The 24,413-nt window shown below is 37.8% G+C and overlaps 1 protein-coding gene across 1 annotated transcript in view; it reads right to left on the reverse strand.

Annotated features, from left to right (window-relative positions):
• Positions 1 to 24,413, reverse strand: part of LOC122789325 (cytochrome P450 26C1) — a 225,712-nt gene that overhangs the window by 171,129 nt on the left and 30,170 nt on the right. Inside the window, exon 4 of the mRNA XM_044056687.1 lies at positions 736 to 1,011. Within this exon, the coding sequence (XP_043912622.1) occupies positions 736 to 1,011 (276 nt within the window). The remainder of the gene's footprint in view (positions 1 to 735; positions 1,012 to 24,413) is intronic.

Raw genomic sequence — 24,413 nt, forward strand, 5'->3', positions numbered from 1 at the left:
CTTAACTCTTCACTACTGAACACTTGCATATTCAAACAGAAACCAAAAAAAACACTCTGTAAAGTAATAACTACTAAGTAACACCTTCCTTACTTTTAAATGTGTAAAACTTCAAGTATTGCATGAAAACAAAAAATATAAATACCCCGCCCTTCTGTAAATGTTAATGCTAGTTACAAACAAGTGTAAATTAGATGGCCTGCCTTACCTTCCCAATGCTGAGAAGAACAAAATGAGAAGCCAAAAGGGATTACATCCTAAAGGACTGATAAGGAATCATCATAAAATCAGGTGTGGAGAACAAAATGCACTACAGGTTAACACTATAGCAGCTGTATTCTTCCACAACCCAGTAAAGTATAATGTGCCATAAATGTGGGAAGACAGTGAAACAACTCACCAGTGAGCCAAGTGCTGAGTTCTGACCCACTAATCTGATGTCATACTCTTAGCTTCATTTTCTAGCTCCTGTTTTGCTTAGCAGATGTAACTTTAACAAAGAAATACACAATGAAAGGTCTCAGATTAATAGATTAAACAGCAATGCAGTGATACACGTATATCTAAAAATCTAATAACAGTTTCTAAGTGGTCTTCACCCTACAATGATACACCCTATTTGTTTTAACATGGAAAATAGTTAACAGCTCTAAATAAAAAAAAAAAAATACTCATCTTTTCCTAAATCATTCCCAAAAAATTGAATCTGAATATATATTAATTTATAACACTTACTTTCCGCAGACCACTGAAAGGAATATCAAGAGGAAGTGAAAAAAGATTATCCATTAGTTGCTCAAACGTTTTTGCCAAATACTGAAGCTCCTTTTCTTCTAGATCAAGTCCAAGCAGGACACGTACTGCAATGCGGAATGTGAAAGCCTTTGAAGATGGGAATACAGCAATGGGACCTTGTTCCCTGCACCAGTTCTGGATATGGGTATGCACAATCATCTGGATGCGAGGTAGGTAATGCTCCAAAGCAGTATGGCTGAATGCACTGGACAGAATCTAAAACAATATCATATTGCACACCTCTTAGCTGTTTAGAAAATAACTTTTGGACCAAGATCAACAAACTGACCCATTAAAAAATATTATTTACATTGTTAAGATATTAAGCAGGCCAACAATATATAAATAAACAAACAAATATTTCTAAACCATTAATAGTACTTTAGTGCTGAACTTTACATACAGAGGCATAAAGTCATATTGCAAAGGATACAGTAAACTTCAGCTACCTTTTAAAATAAGAATCATTTTCCTAAGTCTGACTACCAACTTCTGAAGTAAAGAAATTACAGCAGCATATATTGAAAAGAAAAAAATTACTTACCTCTTCCTTCCATATATTTACTTATCAGGGTGGCCATATTTTATCAAAGCCCTTCTGAACTGTATGAACTTTCTTTTATTCAAACATAATCTGCACTTACTCCAGGAGCAGCAGCATTGCTTGCAATTTGCCCCATGCTGACAACTGGCCCCTCTTCAGGACATATGGTATTAATGGAATCCGCAAAGCCAGCTTATGTACTGACAATCCTCTGAGTATCTTCCAGTTCATTGCAGTGGAAGGAAAGGGACAAATAGTCACAAAGGTGAAAAAAAATGACTAGATGCAAATGTGTAAAATATTAACTTCATCAATGTTACTATTTTTTTGAGTATTGCTGTTTTTAATCTGCATATTATTACAATTTAATCACTTATATTTCCTTACAGTTATGATGAGCCCTTCTAAGACCTATACTATATCTCAGTTCTATACCTGGTCTTTCAACTCCCACATCTTTATCCAGTAATATTGCAAAGGAAACAACACTGCCTGACTACAAAATTTTTGTCCGACAAGGACAGCCTGATACTTGAGTTTGTATATTTAACTCTTTGTTGATTCAGATTTTGATAGGATTGGAAAATCACTGTCTCCTGTACAATCAAATAGGAGCTACAGAAACACAACTGGTATTAGGAGGTACATCATCCAAATACTAAACTGAGCAAAAACTGCTTGCAGCTCAGTTTAAATGAGAACTGCACCCACAGACTGAAACAAATGTTTATTTAATCATATCTTGATGTTTCCTCCATATACCTTTTTATATATTTAAATGTAATTCCAGAGTTTGCCCACATGGGGTCCAGCATCTTGATTTTTTAGTCTACCTCTAGGTATCCCACAATGCAGTGCTTGACTTTAAAATATTTCATCATAGCACATAAGCTCATGTCAATGCATTGACTTTACATGTGTTTTCGCACATACCCTGCTTTCTTTTAGTCACTCAGGTTTAATTACCATTTCTTGATTTTCAGTGACTTAAAGACAAACAGGGATAATCACACAGATTATCAAATTTTAATCCTTACTACCTACTAATTGGTAACACATTGTTTGGCATACCTTCCAACTTAATTTTTCAGGGATTCCTGAGAAAGCTAAGAATTTTGCTTTCTCAAGAATCTCCGAAAAATGACAACAGAAAGAAGCAATGGTACAGCAAAAATAATCACAGCAGCAAACAACTCAAATTACCTTTGCCACTTTAATAGATTTGAAGGGAGGGGTGTATAGGGGGACAGGAGATGAATTTAAGGACTACAACTCAGGCATGATAAAAGAATGAAAATTGTCCACTTTAGAAATAAAAACACGTAACAGGCACTGAGAATACTTTTCTGTGTGATTATCCCTGCTTGTCTTTAAGTCATTGAAACCTCACTGACTAAAAGAAAATAGAGTATATGTGAAAACACATGTAAAGTCAGTGCACTGACAGGAGCTTAGGTGTTATGATGTAATATTTTAAAGCCAAAAGCTGCATTGTGGGATACCTAGAGGTAGACTAAAAAAGTCAAGATGCCTGATCCCATGTGGGCAGACTCTGGAATTACATTTAAAAATATAAAAAGGTATGAGTCCAAGAGTGGTGGTAAAATATAGGAAACATCAAGACATGATGAAATAAACATTTTTGTTCAGGCTATGGTTGAGATTCTCCTTTAACTTCCTTTGATACTTTTTTTTACTAATCCATGTGTGTTATTTCTTTAATGAATATCAGTGGAAAATTCCAATTACTGAAAAGAACTGTTCCATTTTCTGTAAGAATAGCTTCACCTCTAAAAAGTTTCAAATGTATTATACATGTTAAAACATGATCAGGATACCAGATCATGTCATATAAAAGAAGGGTCTCAGTTTACAATAGCTCTGGTTTTGAAATGTATTTGACCTGCAGGACCAGAATTAGCATTACACAATTTATTTATCTTCCTTGTGGATTGGGTAACATCTGATTAACACTGTCCCGGATAGTGTCTGGGTATACATTCAAAGCACAGAACTTGAAACTAAGTCTAGGAGTGCACTTTATTACATTGTTGCATTTTGTTTCTCCATATAAAAGCATGGCAAAAAACAGGTTCACATTTTCTTGATAACATAATTGTTCTAGAACTCAATTACCTCTTCCACTGGTAATCCTGCATTAGCATCTCTGTAGTCTTGGTGTGTTTGAAGAAGACCAAGAAATACTGACTGCAGGGAGAAAAGTAAATGTGAAAGACAGCTACCACTTTAGGATTTGTCTTCTGTGGGTATAAGCCAATAAAACAACATTAAATATCAAATATCGTAGCAAATAGTCCAGACCTAATTATGCACTCAGCTGAATCTTAAAGGTTGAAACAATAATAAGGTTGACTGAGATTACATAAGAAAAATAAATTGGAAAGTAAATTGTGACTGTGATGTGGTATCAATAAACAGAGAAATCAGTCAGCCACAACATCTAGTTAAAGTATTTTAAGAAAAAATGCCAAGAAAAGTATGCAGTCTCCATAATAAATGGCATATCTCAAAGTGCTCTAGACACAAAACAAAATATCCTGTATACCCTCAAGAATATGATAACTACTGCACAGATAACATTAAAAACTTGAGTTCCATGGGACCAGACAATATACCTGATGGCTTCCCATACAGGATCAAGGAAAAGCTAACTAAACACTAATCAGTATAGTTAGACAAATATGTTGCTAAACTCTGGAATAGTATCCCCACACAAACAAAACTCTCAAGCTCAGTAGTTTTAAACCACTGCTTAAACAATATTTTAAGCAACCTTGGTCTTTCACATGCTCAGCATTGGGTTAAGACTTTGTGCTCACTGTATGATACTCTCCAAATACTCTCTTTAAACAGAATACTCTCAACCTCTCACTGAAATGACAAAACAATGTTTATGCATAACTGCTCCCTGTACAATCCACTAAGTTGCATCTGGGCTTTCTCTTTAGTAACTTCTACTTCTGTAAAATCTTAGAATGTATAAATGTAACTACTTTATGTATATAAATAGAAATGCAACTATAATGCAATGTAAACAAATGGAGCTTTTCTCCCCGGACCTTCACTGAAAATAGGTATACCCAGTCAGAGTTTCCTGGTAAACAAAGAATAAAATAATAATAATAACATACTAGTAAGTGGACACATTCCTGATTTGGATAAACAGGCAACATTGTTGCCAGTTCACAAAAGTTGGAGTGGGTCACATTAGACCTACAATAATTTCAGACCTATTAGTCTGTCCAGTACTCTGTAAAATCATGGAGACAGCCTTAATGAAATTTAGCCAACATGGCACAAGGAGCCTACTTCTTTTAAAAATGTCACAACATATATTTATTAAGAGAACATTATAAATCCAGCAGCATTTGAAAATGTTACAACAGCACTTGATGAAGGACACCCAATACACATTGCCTGCCTTGACCTTAGCAAGGCATACAGTACTACTCCTCTGAATAAGGAAATAACTGGGGAATTAAAATATGGTACACATCAATCCAAACCTAAGTCAATAGCAAAATATGGTTAAAAAGGGATGGAACAAGTCAGACTTTAGGTTCTCCTGTCCAGTCCAGTTGGGGTTTCAAGTGGTGACCTTAGGGTCTATTTTCGAGACACTTCTTTTTGGACTGTTCTTCTGAGATGTAAATGTAGAAAATGGGCTCTGGATGATTAAATATTATGATGACTCCAAACTGTATAACATAACTTTAATAAATGAAAATTGTTTATAAACTGCATATCTGGGTCAGTAACAGTGACCTCACCACTAATGTTAATAAATGTAGTATCATGATTCTTGGTAAAAACAGCTCAAATTGTGAATACAAAATAAATGGTAAAATTTGAAAAAAGACATCATCTACAAACAATATATGACAACAGTTTAACTTTGAACAATGTGTATAGCTATCAAAGTCAGAAACATATTCTATAGCCCAACTAATTCTACAAGCCATGTTTAGTCACTCAAAGGAATTATTGTACTGTTAGTACCATATACTTACACTAATCCAACCCATTATTGAATAAAAGTCTGTATTCTACAATCTTCAGTCTACCTGAATCAATTTCAAAAGGCCTTATTCTTTAATAGAAAACAAAACCGTAGGTCCAAAAAGGCTGAACTATTCAGAAATGTTTTGTGAACTGTTGTATTCAACACCTTATAGGTCACTTAGTGGTGATATCCATCTAGTCTACTAAACAATGGCTGATCCAGTTCTGCTTGAATATTTCTACATAGAGCACATTGCTCAGGGAGTTAACACCAGATTAGGGAACCCAATACTTAATATAAGTATCAATATCAGAAATAAATATAACAGATATATTACAAAATGTCTTCCAAAACTATAGACACCTTCCCTTCAAAAACAGTCTTAATTCATTTATGGATAGTAGAAAATATCTACAGGGGGGTTATGTAGTCAAGCTTTTTGAAAGACAAATTATAAGACTGACAACCATACACGCTGTAGTATAATATATATGCTATTTGCTTGAGAAAGCTAAAAGTAAAGTGTATGGATGAACTGACAGATCCAAAAAAAATGAAACCGAAAGAAGGGCAGGAAAGAAAGGAAGAAAAGCAAATAGTAGAAAAGTATTGCAGCAAACACTTATCCATGTGCATGTATATATAAATGCATTGTATGTGATGGGGGCTTAAAAGTAATAACAATGGAAGGCAGTGCGATGTCCCTCCACCAGCCCAGTAATCAAGGAGCCTCAGTTCTCTCCACTGGCAGCAGTGAGGGATGTACACAATGGGAGGATTACAAGTACACACACAGTAAAGTGCAATTTCCCTTAAGAGCACACAGAGATCACAGTCAGTCTGGGGATGGTTTCTCCTTCTTTCTACAGATCCCCAATATGACTCCCCACTGGCACAGCTATAGGGTTAAGATCTCAGCTGCAGGGCCAAGCCAAGACCTCCAGCACCCTGTCTGTCCAACCAGTGTTTCATGTCCCTGCCCAAGTAGCTGACACACACACACACACATACCTGGGAAAGGCTGGCACAGGTTTACTAGCTATGCCCCCTTCTGCCCAGACTATAAGGTAGTACCAGCTGCCACCAACCACTACTTATCAGCTACTACAAGGCCCTTTCAAAGGGTGTCCAATCCTACTGTATAATGTTACTATTATCCAAATGGTAGTCTGACCAAGACCTGCAAGGCTATTTAGGAGTGGCCTGTACAGTGTCACCAAATAAATATGCAAATACTCTAAGAGCTTAAATATGTCTCACAAATATCAGCCACAAAGAATGGTTTAAATATATTTAATAAGAAATAATAAAATAATAAGACAATACTCAGTAAATTAACACAGTAACTTCAGAGTTCAAAATCACAGGAAATATTTTAAAGCACCATTGTAGGACAGTCTCAAATAAATACAGAAAACATCTAAACTAATTGTTACTATATCCCTATCTATATCTAAAAGAGATACTATGCCCTAAATCTTACTTACAGCAAGGCAAGTGCAAATGGTGATGATGAGTGGATGTTCTTGCTAGGTCCAAGACAAAATACAAAATGCACAGACTTCTTAAATTAATATCACATTTTACTGCTTGGTTAGCTTGTATGACATCACTTTTTGTCACTCAGCTGACTTCAGTTCCCTGGCTAAAACAGAAAATGATAGAATTTAACATCTGTGTATTAAAAATATATACCTGTCAGATGTTTGCAGATCCTGGAAGTCGTAAACAATAAAACGCTTTTACATTTGAAACCTAGTAATTATTTCTCTTTCAAGACAATACAAAACTTCTAGTTCTAGACATTGTGTCTGCTACTGACCTGAAACTAAGAGATAACATCTTGTGTTTATCGTTCAGCTATAAAGTAACTTAACATCAACTATTCTTAAGTTTTGCAGGTTAATCTTCTATGTTCCAACAGGGTACACTGTGGATACATTTTAGCTCAGTATATAACATACAGTTCTGTATAAATCATATCAATATTCACAAATTACATAGAATTATTTACAAAATTCCAGATAGCAGGGCTGGCAATATTTCCCTATATCACAGACAGTTCCAAAGGAGTGTTTACAAAAATATCAGTTTTTACATTAAAGAGCACTTCATCTTAAAACAAATGAACAAGAATGTAGCCAGAGTTTAATATATGTGTGCATGTGAACTTACCAACAGACAAACAAATGCCTGACTCCAAAAATATTATTTGCCCCAGCTTCATAAATAAATTGGTACAGGCACATGCAAAGACGGGTACCAAAACTTCTAAGGTTTATACAACCTAAATTATTAAAGTAACAGGTGGGGAAATAAACTGCAAAAGATTCAGAGTCAATGACCAGAGAAAGCAGTGCAGCTAAGCATAATATTGTATGCAAGTACTATGATTCTAACAATAGACCCGTATAATACTTTAATTTAAATTGTACATATTTCTGTTTATTATCGCTACTTGAGTCATAAGTAATTTTTGCATGCTGTATGTGCACAACCACAATATCTAACAAATAATGCAATACCACTGTCTTCAAGGACTTGAAAGTTAAAAAATAAATATATATATATATATATATATATATATATATATATATATATATATATATATATAAAATTAAGTCAATAAATAGTCTGAAAGCACATACAAGGAACCATTAAGAAACCACAAAAACTAATAAGCTGTCAACGTGAACCAGTTGTAAAGACAGCATACTTAAACAATCAGTGATTTCTAATCCAGCCCATTGCTATCTTTAAACAGCTTTGCGGTAGTAACTTTACAATGCAAAGTTTCCTTTTCATAGAGGATCAGATAACTAAACAGGAATCTATGACTGCGTGTGGGTATATCTGGATTTACCTGTGGTTGATGTGGCTTGATCATGAGGACAAAAGCTGACCACGTTTAAATACTGATATACACACATACTGGAGTGGAATACTGCTATTATGCAATAACATTATTTAAAAAAGAAATTACTTACCTTTCTTAATTAATGTCTTTGAATAATGGTGCTGTAGTATCCCTCTGTTTTTCTTTCTTGTTTACTGATATAATGCGCATGCATATGGGCCTTACATCCCTACTCTTGTATCAGTATAGTAGAGGAGAGGCACCAGAGAAGATAGAATCTTCAATGCTCTTTTTCCTGTTGTTGCTGGGGTTTTTTTCCTATCAAAATTTTGTGAGGAACAGTGAAGAAATACAAGGAAAATCAGGTACATTTCTGATTCTTTAGTTTTGCAGACCTGATTTTTTTTGTATTTTGCTCTGTCCCTCAGCATATACCAATAGAAAGTTTGGATGCTGCTTGGGTTGTCTAATCGGTGTACTCATTTCTGAATAGTAATGAGCACTCATTTTATAATTTGGTTTCTCACACCCCTCATCATCAATTACTTTTTCCAAATAGCTGTAGTTAAAGTACTATCAGAAACAGATAAAGCTGTAACGTTGAACAGCAACAGAAGTCACTTTTTTTTTTTTAATTTTTGATGTCCTTGATTAATTCCTAGAATTGTAGCATAAATGTCCTTTCAGTTTTCACAATACACACCAGATTGCAGGAACACATCAGGTCATATATTACTAACCCTGTATCATAGTCAAAGTGGGCAGTTGTTTTAAAGTAAGTATCATCAATTTCACTGAAACAAGAAACTACGACAGAGCACACATTACAGTATGACAAGCATAGGTGCCATAAGTAGCCATTGTATTCACATTAACATTTTAGAGACCTTCCTAAATTGTTATGCGTTAAACAAATCTGAAATATGTCATATGAGAAGGTAGAGTATTTCATAAATACTTCACTTAATATGCCATTTCCCTGTAACTTCTTCCAATATTTACATTCAGGTTCTTCACTGAGTATTCTCTGTGACAAAAACACATTTGTAACATTTATTTTACTTTTCCTAGGGAAGCATGCAGTATTCACATTCAGCAATATATATCTGTTCTTTAAATAACATTTTCGGTATGCATTAGAAACAGCCTGAGAATCATTACTTCTGTTCAGAAACATAATCTTTTCTGTGTCTCCTTGAGAATGTTCTTACATCTGCTGCAAGCTTTTCTTGCTCTTAAAATACCTTCACCGTGGAGGAAGTAATTGTGTGGGCTGGATGGCAGCTAGCATCATTTAATATAGTGGAAGAAGCATTGTCTTACATTTTCCTTTTTTCAAAAGTAAAAATAAATTACCATGTGTGGTGGGATTTTATAATGTAGTTCATCAACATCCACAGATTTTACACTTTCTCTATGATAATGTGCTCATATTTTTCTATCATTTTGTCACTGTTTTTAAACACGTGCTTCTGAAGAGTATCTAATATTCCCACTGGAAGTGGGAGGGGTTACATGATATTTGGTATTCAAATTTTATGCTAATTAGATGCCCAGATTTCTGGCTGGATGCACCTACTTTTGAAGGGTCTTCATACCTATTTTCATGTCTTTGGGTTGACAGATATGATGCATTCCCTGACAGAAGATTGAAAAAATACATTCACTACTTGAGGTAGGAGTAACAGATTCTGGAAAGTCACGCTGGGAAGGAAAGGGAACTCAGCATACTAAGGTCGATGGACTTGCAGGGTCCACTCCAGCATCCAACATCATAGTGCAAGGTACTACAAAATCAGATTATTATCACTGCAAGAGCTCCCATGCATGTGTCCTGCTATTAGGCATAATGAGAGGAAGAGCAGGTAAAATATTTGGCAAAGTGGTTGAATCCTTTATAGGTACAAATATTGCCAACAAATCCAAGCATTAAAGGAAAAAACTGTGTAAGTCAGAACCTGTACATGATGCAGCTGGGATGTTTCAACAGCCACTGTAAACCCCTGGTAGATGAACAGTCTAAGTCACTTTATGTACATCCGTTGCCTCAGGACACCATCTTAGGGAGATGGAGTAAGGAACCAATCATCTAGGTATGCAAATATATTGGCTTCCTGCAAACTCAAATGTGCTGTAGTGATAGACATGCATATGATGAATACCCTGGTTGGACTGATGTGAAACTGAACTGAAGAGTCCTGAACAGAATTTGACTGACTCCTTCTCAGAAACATATTAAACTTCATAAGGTTTTGACAGTGTTTATATGGAAATAAACATTTCAGATGTCCAAAGAGCACATACAGTCTCCTCCTGCTAACACTGGGGTATAGACTTACCATGTTCATATGAATGAACTCTTTGGAGAAATAAGTTTTTCAAATCTTGAGGTCCCAAATTCTCCTAATGTCCCTCACTTTTTTGAGATAATAAAAATGGATTAATTTTATTGTCCTCTGTTATCTGGGGAGACTTCTTGGATTGCTCTTTGGTGAGGAGTGCATGTGCATCCTTTCTTGCAAATTGTTTCTATTGTAGTTGGACACATTACAAAGGAAGAGATAGAATTCAAGCATAGAGGAAGGCAATGGTTCAGCCATTGGATGCCATCTCCCTTAGTGATGCCTTCCTGGAGATCCGATCTCGATACCTGATTGTGAAGAGTGAATCTTCATCCTGACTGCCTTTGAATGGAAATAGTCAAGTTAGGAGTATGAGTTGATGTCATTTCCCTAGGGCTGTCTGTGGCCTCCTTGGGAATGCCATGAACATTAGCTCTTGGATCTGTGACTTTAATGGGCCAGAGATTACTGCCATAATCCATCCCCCTCCTGTTATTGAAGCTATGGGGTACACCATAACAAGAAATGACATTGAGTCATCTCTCTCCTATCAAGGAATACTGCAGAAGATGAAAATATACCCCTAAAAAAGTTAGAATATACCATTTCTAATTCATAACACAAAAATGTTTATAGATTCATAGATATCCCAAGGCCACTGAGTCTCTTGGCCATTCTTACTTTACCTGTACCTTCCCTCAGGCAGCACCTCTTTTCTCCAGAAGGCCCATACCAGTCAGTCCTGGAGTAAATTTTGGATACCCATCCAGTCACCTAGTTTATGCTTAAAGGAAGTTAGTGAGTTGCACTGCTTAACATGCATGGGAAGTTTATTCCAGAGGTTTTGGGGGGCACTGGGTTACTTCCCTCCATTGAGTTTTATTTATCTATTGGCAAATATTTAGGTACCTAACTCCAGTATTGGTGGAGATATTAGAATTGCAGAGAAACGGGAGATCCAGGACAATTGGGTCTCTAAAGGTGCAGTATACAAAACAGGGGTCTTCCCTCAAAAGTCAATAAGACAATGAATAAAGGGCTAGAGCTTCCAGCCTGAATGGATAACTCAGGGTCTTTAGGTCTGTCATCATTTTGTTAGGAACCTTTGCGGTTTTTCCATTTGTTTGAAATGTTTAGTGAGATACATCCCAAAGGGGGCATTACATTCAATAACTGGCCAATCATTGCTGAGTATAAGGGAGTGATTGCTTATTTATACCTTGGCAATCTTCCTCTGGCAATTATCTGGGCTAAATAAAAGTATTTCCTGACAACTGTTGTTACATGATGGTCCAAAGAGAGGTAGCTATCAACCCAGGTATCCAGGTCCCTAACTACACTTTCATTTTGTAGAGATGTGTTGTCTAGACAGAATGGTAAGAGGATGGGTTGTCTACCAAAGTGATTATTCTTTGCTTTTTAGCATTTAGTTTGAGTCCATTTTAATACAGCAAAAGTTTACTAGTGGAGGGGTCATGGGGTGACTTAACAATGACCCCCAACTTGCAATAATCTGCAAACTTTGTTAGCTGGAGGTCTTGGCTCTCTGCTTGGAGATTTGAGAAGGAAATACCAAAAACAGGAGAGGTCCCAGCACTGATGCCTGGGGGATACTGCTGGTCACTTTCATACATTCTGATGAGGCACCTGCTAATTGCACTGTGTCACCTTTGTCTTTCAGAAAGTTTGCTATCCATCTTACCACATATGGCTTGTTTTTTTACAGTTTTTATCTGTTATATGATACCAGCATGGGAAATGGTGACAATGGCTTTAGCCTGGTCAAAAATATGCTGCTAACACTGCATGACAATAATCCGCAGCCCCCATAACCCGCTCAACGAAATTTACCAGATTAAATATAAAGGATCTACTCTTCACAAAATCAAATGTTTAGGTGTCAGTTCTAACAAGATTCACAGTTTATATGAGATCAGTTATACTACATTCCATGGCTTCCCAGATTAGACTTGTAAGGCTGATAAGTCTGTAATTATAAGACATTGGATTAATTTTATTGTCCTCTGTTATCTGGGGAGACTTCTTGGATTACTCTTTGGAGGATTCCATTATGGAGGGGCATAACTACTGCTGTGTACCACTCTGGGACAAAACCAGAAGCTAAACTTAAGTTAAGCAGTTTGAGGAATGTGTTTGCAAGGACATATTTTATTAGTTAAGCAGCCAGGTATATTGCCAGGTCCCGTGGAGGAAGTATTTTTGATCTTGGTTAGCACTGTCAGTAAATTATATTCAGAGAACATTGGGGAACGAATATTAATTACTTTCCAGTCCAAACTGAAGGGTCCTTAAAATGAATAATCCAAAAAGGTCACCTTGTCATCTTCTCTGAACTGTCAGCCACAGTTAGGAGTTCTAGCATATTCCAGTGGCTAATCCTTCTGCTTTATCTGCCCCTTCCATTTACTGTAGACAATGCATACCAGGAGAATGGGAACGTTACAGAAAATTAATGCCAATACCTTGAATTTTTCTTTGAAAGAGCCATCAAAAAAAATTCTGCAGCATGCTGTAATCTATCTGACATGCTTATCTGTAACTACAGCAAGTTTCTAGGTAGTTAAGAGTCCTTAGAGTAAAACCATTACACCTGCTTTCTAAATATGGTCTCAGTCAGTGTTCCTTTCCTGGATAAATGACATATGAGCCATGTGGAATAGGGGCATCCCCAACTCAGAGCTTCAGTAGAAATGATCCCATCTGTTTTGTGAGATTTTCTTAAAATAAACACTCCTCTGGTGGAGGGTCTCTGCTTAAAATAAACACTCTCCTGTGGGGAGTCTGGAATATCAAGTCAACCTGCTTTGTAATGGGAGTTATTGTGTTTCTCCCATGCAGTTTTGGTCATATCCTTCAGCATGACTACTTAATAACAGGCACCCAGGAAGACTGTTCAGGAAGATGGCACACCTGCTGCAGTTTCCTTGTGAACAGAGACATAGGTTCTGTAGGTCTACAGCCTCTTCTTTGAATTATTTGTATGAGCTTCCCAAATGCATTTGTATGAACTTCCTAAACTCATGGTCACCTGGATCAAGGTAAGGAGTTATTACCCTCTTTACAAGCTTGATCCACTATGGGAGGATTCAGTAAATGATGTGTTGTACCTGTATCAGGATATTAAATTGCACCAGGGCCCACTGGGGTGCAGAAAGGGATAAACTCATGGGAGAAACTGACAGTGCTGGAAGAATGGGGGGAGAGCTGAGTATACGCCATCAGAAGAAGGGTAGGGTGACAACTGTAGTAGTGTAGGCTGAACACCCTATAGGGCAATCTCCAAGACATTAGAAAGCTCCTGTAGCTGAGCCAGGTGGCAAAAATGTCTGAAACACTGGCACCAGTTGCCTGACACAAGTAGCTGAGGTGGGAGAACCAATGTCAGTCCTGACAATGAATGCCTCATTGATGCCAGTAAGGCCAATGTCAGGTGTACAGATGCTGGAAAGAGCAGTTTTGCAGAAGGCAATACCACATGAGATAAAGTTTGCTCAATTAGTATAGGGGGAGGAAAACTGGCTTTGAAATGACAGGCATGTGACAAACAGCCATCTGCTCAGGTAACAGAGAGAGAGGTACCTGCCCATTAGAACTGAGAAAATCAAGAACCAGCATTGGGAAAGATGACAGGAGAATCCTAGCACCCAGGACCTAGGAAGGCAGGAGGGTCAGTCCTGCAAGAAGTCCTTTCTGCATACATCTTGATAGCATCTATGAACAGGTGATAGTAAATGAGCAAAACCCATGCAATTATCAAATAGTAGGAGGAGGAGGAGAAGACAAAATAAGAGACATTGCAGAAGGTACTACAGGGACCTGAACCACAGGAGACTTTGCAGCCAAGAATTCCTCATTAGTAATTGCATGGAGCTTGACTAAACAGAAGGACTAATCCACTGACGGTCAGTGTCTTAACTATTAATTTATAAAAGCAGGACCAGGGAGAACCCAGACTCTCAGACATGGGAGAAAGCTGCATCACAAAAGACCGTAAAGACATTGAAAGCTTGCAAAAACACATTCCTTCTACCTCTAGAAAAAATGGTAACATTTTAAACATAACTTGTTTCTTTTTGCTTGAATGCTGCTTTTCAGAACTGCAGTAATGTACTTTATCCCTTGAAGAAGCAAAGATGCGGAAATGTGTTCCCTAAACATACAGTGCAAAATAAGCCATTTATTATGCACCAGAAACCCCCAGTACATTCTCTCCATATATTTCTCTACACATATATAAGTTATTGGTATGTTTTTGCAAAAAAAAATATATATATATACTGTAGTGCAGGCAAAGTAAGATGCATTAAGTCTTTCAGAAGTTATATGATGAGAAGCCTGCATTCCTAGGCTGCTTTAGCCTTGTAAACAAATTAATGTAGCTTAATACAACCCAACGCATTTCTATGATCCCATTTTCATATAACACGGACATGCCAAGTCTACTGTACTTATTATGCACAAGGTGTTGTCTGACATTAGCTGCCACATACAATGTATGAAATTGTCAAAACATCAGCCTAACGTAACTTTCACCTTGTTCAAACCTTATGCCACTAAAAATTGTCCTTTGTGTACACCAAAGGGAACGTAATCTGCACCAGTTTTGGAAAACTAATTGCATGAATGTGTCATTATCATCTTTTTAGTGCAAGTCCCCATCTTGCAATGCAGTGATAGAGTAGGGGTATCTAGTCCATGAATGCAGAATCAGATCTGAGTGTGTTCCTGCTTTAGCTTGTCAAAGAGTTCTGAAAATTATGATTGCCAGCTCTGTTGAATACAATTAAAAACCTTGCTCTAAAGCCTTTTGACAAAGGATATTCTAAAATCATTCTCTGTTTTTTGTGATTGCAATATAAAGGGTAAGTGAAAACATACATTTTCACTATGATGAGATTTAAAGGCTGCTATAATTTTTCTTATTTGAAGTATTTGGGTTTTATGTAAAATAAATAATGTTCTTAATAATGTTAGAGATATTTCTGAACAAGAACTATCGTGTACTGAACTGTATGGGCAGAACATTAATTGTTACCAGGCCCTTCCATCCATCTGATGAAGAAACTAAATATTATAGTTTTGACAAGTTTAGGGTGATTTTTACAAAAATCTTTTATTTCAAGTTGAATAAGTAAATTTTGACTATAATTATCTGAGGTGACGCCTAGCAACTCACATAAGTGTACTTAAAATAGTGTTAGATAGCCTGTCAACTAGTATTACATTGGCCACCCGAGGCAAAGCATCTTGTCTATTTTCTGGGTTATAAATGCATGGATAATGTCATGAAAAAATTAAGGTGCATTCTCAAAACAGCTTTCTCCATCCTTAAATATCACTGAAAGACAGAGTAGAGAAACACTCCGCAAAATGTACAACTTAAAATTTTACAGAGTTCAAAGCAGACTAAAGATCAAGCGACTGAGAGATGCACTCCAGAATAAAGGATCTATAAACTAACTGTTAAAAATGTTGCCCTGTTAAAACATCTCCTTCTTCTATAAATACCACTAAAGGTGCTGAGTGTAGACATGCTCTCTGATGCATAAACTTCAGATACCCTCTGAGTACATGGTAGCCAAAGAGACTCTTAAAGTAAATGAAGCCCCTCTCAGTGATGCACAGAATACAATCCTGACAAGAGGCTGGTGGAGAGGCAGGAATAAAGTGGCTGAAGCCAGCTCGTCTGTCCCTGGGTGAGGGAGTAGTGATCCTGTTGGTTGCTTTACCACATGCAAGAGGACATTTGCAGGAAAGTAAGAGCCACCTGTTAACTAGGGACATGGACTTTTCTTACCAAGCTAGTGATGGCAGCCCTCATCAACTAGTGTGTGGGACCACTCATGTGGATGCAGAGGGCATAGTGGATCCTAGCAGTTCTGCATACACTCAATTCAGCCACCAGGATTGGGGTTTGGACCTTATTAGAAATGTCCTATTTACTTGCATAATCAGAGGCAAGTGAGAGCACAAACACTTCCGATGCCTGAGGGGTGTCAGTGTTCTCTGATTGTCTCTGCACCAGTGACTCCCCAAGTGGCATGGCAACAAATGAACTCAGGACAAGTATGGGGGAGATAATGGTTGACAGCACAAAAGAGCAAAAATCACCAAAAAAATTAACAGTGTACCCACAAACTAAAAGTTAATATCATTTGGTGCTAAACCACATGCTTTCCTTCCACAAATATCACCAGAACATCATAGTGCAGAACCACACCAAAATATGTAGGATTCAGACTACTGCCAAGCACAAGGCAGCCTCTAAATCCCATTAAAAGGGCAGCTGCCCACACATAAGTACTTAATAAAGGTGTCATTTTTAAAACAAAGCCTCTGCCTTCCATGAATTTGACTAAGACAGCAGGGTATAGTAGTAGTCCATATAATATTGGAGATGTTTACAATGAATAATCACATCTCATTAAATCAAGATGCAACTAATTGATCCTAAAACATCTAACACTAAATTTAATCTCATACCCAAATAATCAGTATTAAAAACATTAAGAAAAAGTGTAAACTGAGTGTTTTTACTAGGGAGAAAGTCTCCCGTACCACCAATGTGGGTTTTGGCCCCCACATAATAAATCTTTATATATTCTAATTACAAGGTCACACAAATTCACAGAAAAGTGAAAATGTGTAAAAGAAATATAAAACTCACTTCCCCCCTCATCTTAGTCTGTGACAAACCAAGTTCTGACAACTAAAATGCTGACAACAAAAGCATGTAATGTTTCTCTTGATCTTTACTGTATGATATTTTGCACTGTTATGACATGACACAATATCAAATTTAGTGCAACTGTATAGGTTTGTGCATTCATAGAGGCTAGCTGCCCTTGTGGGTCATTTTAATCCTAGCCAATTTTCTCTCAAAGGTAAGAATCGAACCCTATATTTTGTGTCTCTGAGGTAAATACCTTAAACATTATAAAACAAACCGCTGCGAAAAACCAATAAAATCACCAAGAACAAGCAGCTGAACAGGCAGGGAGGCCAGCGAAACCACCAACACACAATAAGAACAGAAACCCTCCAAGATGTATAGCACGTTCAAGCAATGCAGGTTTATTATAATAAACCTGCATTGCTTGAACGTGCTATACATCTTGGAGGGTTTCTGTTCTTATTGTGTGTTGGTGGTTTCGCTGGTCTCCCTGCCTGTTCAGCTGCTTGTTCTTGGTGACCTTAAACATTATGCCATCCCCTCCATTAATTCACACACCTGGCATGGGAGTATATATATATATAGCCTTCTGATCTTCCAGCACCAAAGGTGAGTGTGGTACCTGTTGAGCCACTGACAATGAGTCATCTAGTCATCTACCCCCCCCCCCAGCACTATACACAGGTACAGAAGTTCAAGAAGACAGTGGCCATCTCCTGAAAGGGAACAGGATAGTTAATCACTGACCCATTAAGTGAATCCACATGTATTGGGCCTCACTTGCTAGTTACTACCAGTGGTTATCTCAATTAAAGAAAATTAGTATTTAATTGTGTACTTTCTGAGATGGAGGTCACAAAAGCATGCAGAAGGCTAAACAGTTAGGCTTACATGGTTCCAGCTGTTTCCTTTCCTCCATGTCTTTGTGATCTCATAACTAATATACTTTTCAGGAGGTATTGGGGTACAGGTCAGTAATATTTGTTTATTTTGCAAGATTACGACCCTGCTGTAATTTTCCTCTTTCCACTTTGTCAGCTGTGCTTATCCTTCTCCTAAGACCAATAGGAGAGCAACTTCCTCCTGTTACTCTGCCCCCCTAATTACTGTTACTCTGCCTCCCTAATTACTGTTACTCTGCCTCCCTAATTACTGTTACTCTACCTCCCTAATTAGTATACATATTCCTTTAAAGGGCTGGTTCTCAAGACTTTGCTTCACACCAAACAACCTTTAAATATTACCTTCCAGTCTTCTACTCACCATTTAAGTATTACAAAATCATAGTAACAGCCTTCAGGAATCATAGAAATAATGCCAAACAGCACCGTTCTTATCATATTTAATAACATGCTGAGCTGCCCACAAATATTCAAGCATAAGGAATCTATGTATATATTTTAATGCAGTGATTTATTGTATAATTTCATACAAGACTCTTTATTAAAACAATGACAGATCTAGGTAGAGCAGATGTAAATCTGAGGGCAAGGCCAGTATCATAACTGTCAAAGAAACCAAAAAGCAAGACTTCTGCTACTTCCAGTCACTGCAGGATGTCATTTGGTATTAAAGTAGAAATACTCAGTCTTTCTCTGATTGTATAATTTCTGTAATTCTTGTCATTCAAAAGGTGGTGTTGTCATAACCTCATTGGCTTTATCAATAGCATCATTTAACCAAGATCAAAGAGATTACAAAAATGTATCCAAACAAAACCAATGTGGCTAATTTAATGTTAAGTATGAAAGTAGTGGAAAAAAATGTTTTTTAGAGATTTCAAAAGTTATCATAACGTATGTAGACTAAATGGAAACACTTACCACCATAAGTTACTACTCTTACCATGTCAATTGACTTGGCCAAGTAATTAGTGCCATATTAATTATGTGTAAGAGTCATCTACCCCCAACACAAGGTAAACTATCAATTTCCCACGTTAAACCTATAGCCTTCTTGATGGTCATAGCCGGCTGTAGGCACCAACGAACCCTGCGGTTGCTGGGGGCCCCCTGTTCCTGGGGGGCCCCAACCACAGCAGGTACCTTAATATTTTGTAACGTGTCTGTCTAACAAACAAATGTTAATACAGCAATACTATATACTTAATAAACCAAGTGGGCAATAACTCTTATGTATATCTCTTTTAAAATTCAAAGATATCTCTGGTTATAGTAACGGTGTTTTATCTAGCTACAGTGTTCACAATTCCATTAAATATTTTACCACTGACATGATGTCTCAGGCTTAAGTAAACCCTGCTGGTGGACATTATCCCCACTAAAACTAAAAACATAACTAGCTTTAGGTACCAGCAATACTCACGACTGTGTGGGTGACCCACAAAAGCTGTTGCTGTTTGGGGAAAAATGAGAAGAAAAATGTATTAATTTCCAGATTATGCTCTTTAATCTGAACAGGGCTATGATATGACCCTGTTAGGATAAAGCTGATAATAAAAATGAGGAAGGCAGGCACTAGAGATATCAGCAGCCTAGAGTGACTGATCTCAGTGCAAACCTTGGATTTTAAGAAGAGCTGAATATTGTAAAACATACCACGAAAAAATAACAAAACCAACTAAGAAAACACAAAGGAAAGCACCCGCAGTGGACTTTGACACAAGCACTTGGAAAACGCTGTGAGAACAGAAAAACAATCAACCAGCTAGCCCAGAAGTCCATCGTTTGATGGACGAAAGCGCTAAATGTTATAATAAACGTGTGTCAAAATATCGTAAAACACCAGATACTATTACTCTCAACTTCTTTGCTGAAGAATTCACTATAATGCCAAACATAATATCAGAATAAAGGCTCAAAATCAGGAACATGTTTTAAATATTACTCTAAATGAATAGAGTAATATTTAAAACATGTTAATAGAATAACACTATTTGCATCAATATGCATGTATAAGTATAAAACTTTGATGTCCAGATTTACTGTCTGTAATCCTGAATATTTTTTCTGGCAAATCAAACTTTTTTAGAAGGACGGCGCAAAATTATGAGTAAAATCAGTGACGATCTGTGACATCAGGTACAATGACAGGTATACATTGCTGATCAGTGAAGTAAATTAAAGTGACTTAGCCTTGCTGCAGTTTGACGACTGCTACACAGCAATCATTGATCTGGTGTGGCAGTACCAATGTTGTACAGTGTACTGCTATTTGCTGAAATAAGTACAAAATTATTATTGCTATGGCTTATGCAGGTGTGTGTGTGTGTGTGTGTGTGTGTGTGTGTGTGTGTGTGTGTGTGTGTGTGTGTGTGTGTGTGTGTGTGTGTGTGTGTGCGTGCATGTGTGCATGTGTGTGTGTGTGTATATGTATAGGTAAAAAATATCACTAATTTTTATCTGCGAACACACCCACTAATGCCAGGACACATACATTACTCTTCTGGGTATCAGTAAAAATGTAACTAGCAAGTAATTATATTTCAAAAGTAAGGCATAAAATACGGGTCTATATTATAAAATCGAAAAGAATTTACTGCGAACGCTCACATGAGCAAAAATGCTGGTAATCTAAATTGCTATTGTGGGGGGCTGTGCCCCCCACACCCACCGCTAAATATATATTCTAACTCCGAAGTCGCACTACAGTGAGGAAAGGGAAAAAATCCCACTCCTCACTGTAACACGACCCCACAATCACGGTTTCAATTCCCGGCATTTTCACTCATGTGAGCGTTCACGCTAAAGTCTTTTTGTGCATCTAATATAGACCCATAAAATACATCATAGATCATTCAGACACTTAGATCTTCTAGGAGTCTGGTGGCATGCCACTCCCCAGGCTGTATAAATGAAAATAGGGGGCTCCCTTAATCATCCTTGACTGTGTGGGGGCTCCACAAAAGTTGCTGGTTGGGGAAGAGTGGGGAGAAAAAATATATTAATTTCTGATTACGCTGTTTAACCCAAACAGTGCTGTGATATGACCCTAAAACTGATAATGGCCTCTGCTGTCAAATGCAACCATTCAAAAACCAGCCCTGCTCAGGTGTGTGTACACAGAAAGCTACTGTAGGTTATATGTGTGGGTGATGGGGATTGTGTGGTTATCACTTCTATACTTTTCTTCAGAGTCAAAGCTTAGAGGTGTGCACAGGAGGTCATTATAGCTTGTGTTTGGGCTGAGGACACTGTTATCATTGTTTCTTTTGCCTACCTCATAGACCTCAGAGGTGTACAGAGAACGTTACCATAGCTTGTGTAGGGGCAGTGTACTGTCTAGGAGCAGCAAACACTACTGTCATCATTATTTTTTTACTTTCCTCACAATCACACATCAGGCACATATACAACTGGTTGCCATTGGAGGTTAGAGGTGAGGAGTGAGGAGGCATGCTGTGTAGATGCATGTCAGCAGTCACTTGAAATACATGACAGTGTCAGTTTGAAGCTTGGCTTTCATCCCAAACACCAGACAGATGCATAGGCAGTGACTGTCTTTTTTCTGTGAGGGGGGTTAGGGAGGCAGAAAGTATTGCCATATAGGACCTGTGTATCCTCACAACAATTGTCGTCAGTTTATTGTGAGCTACTATTTTGTCATCTTTGATGGTTATGCCTTGGTTACATCATATGTCTTCCTTGAAAGAAAGAAAACAATAAGACTGAAATTATTTTCTTTCTCATGATTTTTGGTTACTCTACCATTGGATTAAAAGGTTGGGAAAATGCTCTAAAATGCATCCCAGAACATCTGTAATCCCATGGCTTCTACTGACTCTGGCTTAATTGAGTTATTTCCTATGTGGTTATTACTGTGCTGTCTTGGTAAAAAAAGGTGTGTTGGAAGAACGCAAGGAAAACTAAAGCAGACCAGCAACAGTAAATCATGTGTGTGTTTGGGTGGGGGGCTTGTCGTTTCACTTAAGTCCAGACGTGTACATACAGTTGCTGCAATGTATCATTGTTGCATCTAAATTCCGGTAACTGTAACGGTCCCTTTCTGAGATTAGCCAACATAGTGTGGTACACAGGCCTGTTGTAATATAAAAGCAATGTAGCTACAGGTCAGTCTGTGTGTACTACTCCTAAACGTTTGCAGCATGAACTAAATGGTTGCTTAGGAGGGGTGGCAGGAATAGAGTGATACTTAGACTGAATGTGCTTAGGGGGCCCTCAACTTGACATTTGCTGGGGCCCCCAAAATGCTAACACTGGCCCTTTTGATTGTCCAGTAGTTCTGCTACTGTATGTTTATCCCTCTCAATTGTTATGATTATGCAAAGTGCTATGATTTGGAATTAGAACCTCAGATTGCCGCTTAATCCTCCTAGACTTAATGATTTTTTTTTTTCATAAAGTTAGACCTGTCTAAGAGTACTTAGGTTATTAAATGACCGAAAGTGTAGTTATGCAAATTACTTACCACAGCAGTAGATTCATCCATCCATCCATCCTCAACCCACAGCAGTAGATATTCAACAAAAAGTCATTCTAACAGCAAATCATAACATTTGGATTTCTAAACCTTCTCTGGATTTGCTCAGTTGTCTTCTCTCTCCCTGAAGACTGAAGAGATCATTGAAGGTCTCATGTCTATGAGGTACTAATTCAGGTGTCAGAAGATATTCATAAAGACAGAGTGTTGGCCCACATGCTCTTTGGTTCCTTAAGCATAGAAGCCTCTGCATGAAAATGTGTTTGTAGTAGGAAAATATCAATTGATGAACCAAATACAAAGTGAGCATAAAAACAATCTAATTATGGAGAAACACTTTTGAAATACAGTAATCCAAATTAAATGGTAACTAAATATGAAGTCCCCATACAAAGGAAGGCGGGAGGGAAGCTTATAATGACTTCTTCTCAAAGTCCTGCTGTTAATGTACATTCCTTACTCAGCTATGTAGTCTTTTTAAGGATCACTACAAAAGTAAATAACGTTTGAGCAGAATCCCAGGCATTATTTGGTTACACCAAGGATTCTTGACATAGCTATAGAATGCTTTGTGGTTGTCCTTAGAATCAGTGGCAATTTTGTTTTTGTAGCTAGCTTTGGAGGATCTTATAAGGGATCTCAGCTTCTTACTGAGGCTGACCAGGGAGTTCCTCCACTCATGGGATTTTACTCTCTTTTGCAACAATTTCTGCCTTCTGTTGTACAGTTTGTTTATGGCAGGGGACCACCAGATTGGCTTCCTTTTTTTGGAGGATAGCATCTTGGTTCTGTTGGGGATAACACAATCCATGCACTCATGTAAGTACTTATAGAGTGCATTTGTGTAGGATTCAGCAGTCGTAACTGTATTGTCCATCTGCATGGGTGTCATGAAGTTCACCACTTCTGTCTTAAGAAGCATGAAGTTGGCTTTGGAGAATTTTTTTACCGTGGTTTCCTTAATGGGGGTTGGGGGCGGGATGTGGATATCAAGGATGATTAGCTTATGGTTACATCGGACCAACGAGGAGTTAACTTCAGGTGTGGAACACCGGTCACTCATGTTGGTAATGACTAGGTCTAGGATATTGTTGCCCCTGGTGGGGGTGTGGATAAGTTGATCCAGGGCATTGGAGTTTATGAATTCCAGAAAACGTTGTGTGAAGGAGTTGGTACATGAGTAGTTTTCCCAGTTAATGGTGGGGTAGTTGAAATCACCCATTATTAGGGTGTTTGGTTGAACCCTAATATTTTCCATTACATCAAGAAAAGTGGAGTGGGAATCCTGGGCCATGGTGGGGGATCTGTAGCAAGCTACAATTTGGATTGCAGTTTTGCCCAGAGTTAGTTGCACTTGGATAACCTCGGATGCATTATGCTGAGCAACTAGCCTGGAGGTGCAGATATCCTTAATTAATATGGACACATCTCTGCCTTTGATGTTCCTGTCTAGGTTACATGGCCGAAAAGTGTGGTATGAGTTATAGCCTGGTAGTGCAGGGGTGCTCTCTGGAGCCTTGAACTAGGTCTCAGTCACTGCACAGATATCGATGTTCTCCATTTTAAGGAGTGCCTCGAGTTAGTGCATTTTTAGATTTAGACTTGTAGCACTGAGTAGCATTACCCTCAGTTTTTGCTTGCCTGTTCCTGTTACAGTGGTGAATTTGTCATTTGAACCTTGCCTAAAAAAAGGCACTATAGGGCCGGCAAGAGCCTTAGCCAGTATTCAGAATCCCAGAGGCGACAAATGCAGGCCA

This window comes from Protopterus annectens, chromosome 14.part0 (genome assembly GCF_019279795.1).
Source record: "Protopterus annectens isolate FY-2018-M chromosome 14.part0, PAN1.0, whole genome shotgun sequence".
NCBI lineage: Eukaryota > Metazoa > Chordata > Ceratodontiformes > Protopteridae > Protopterus > Protopterus annectens.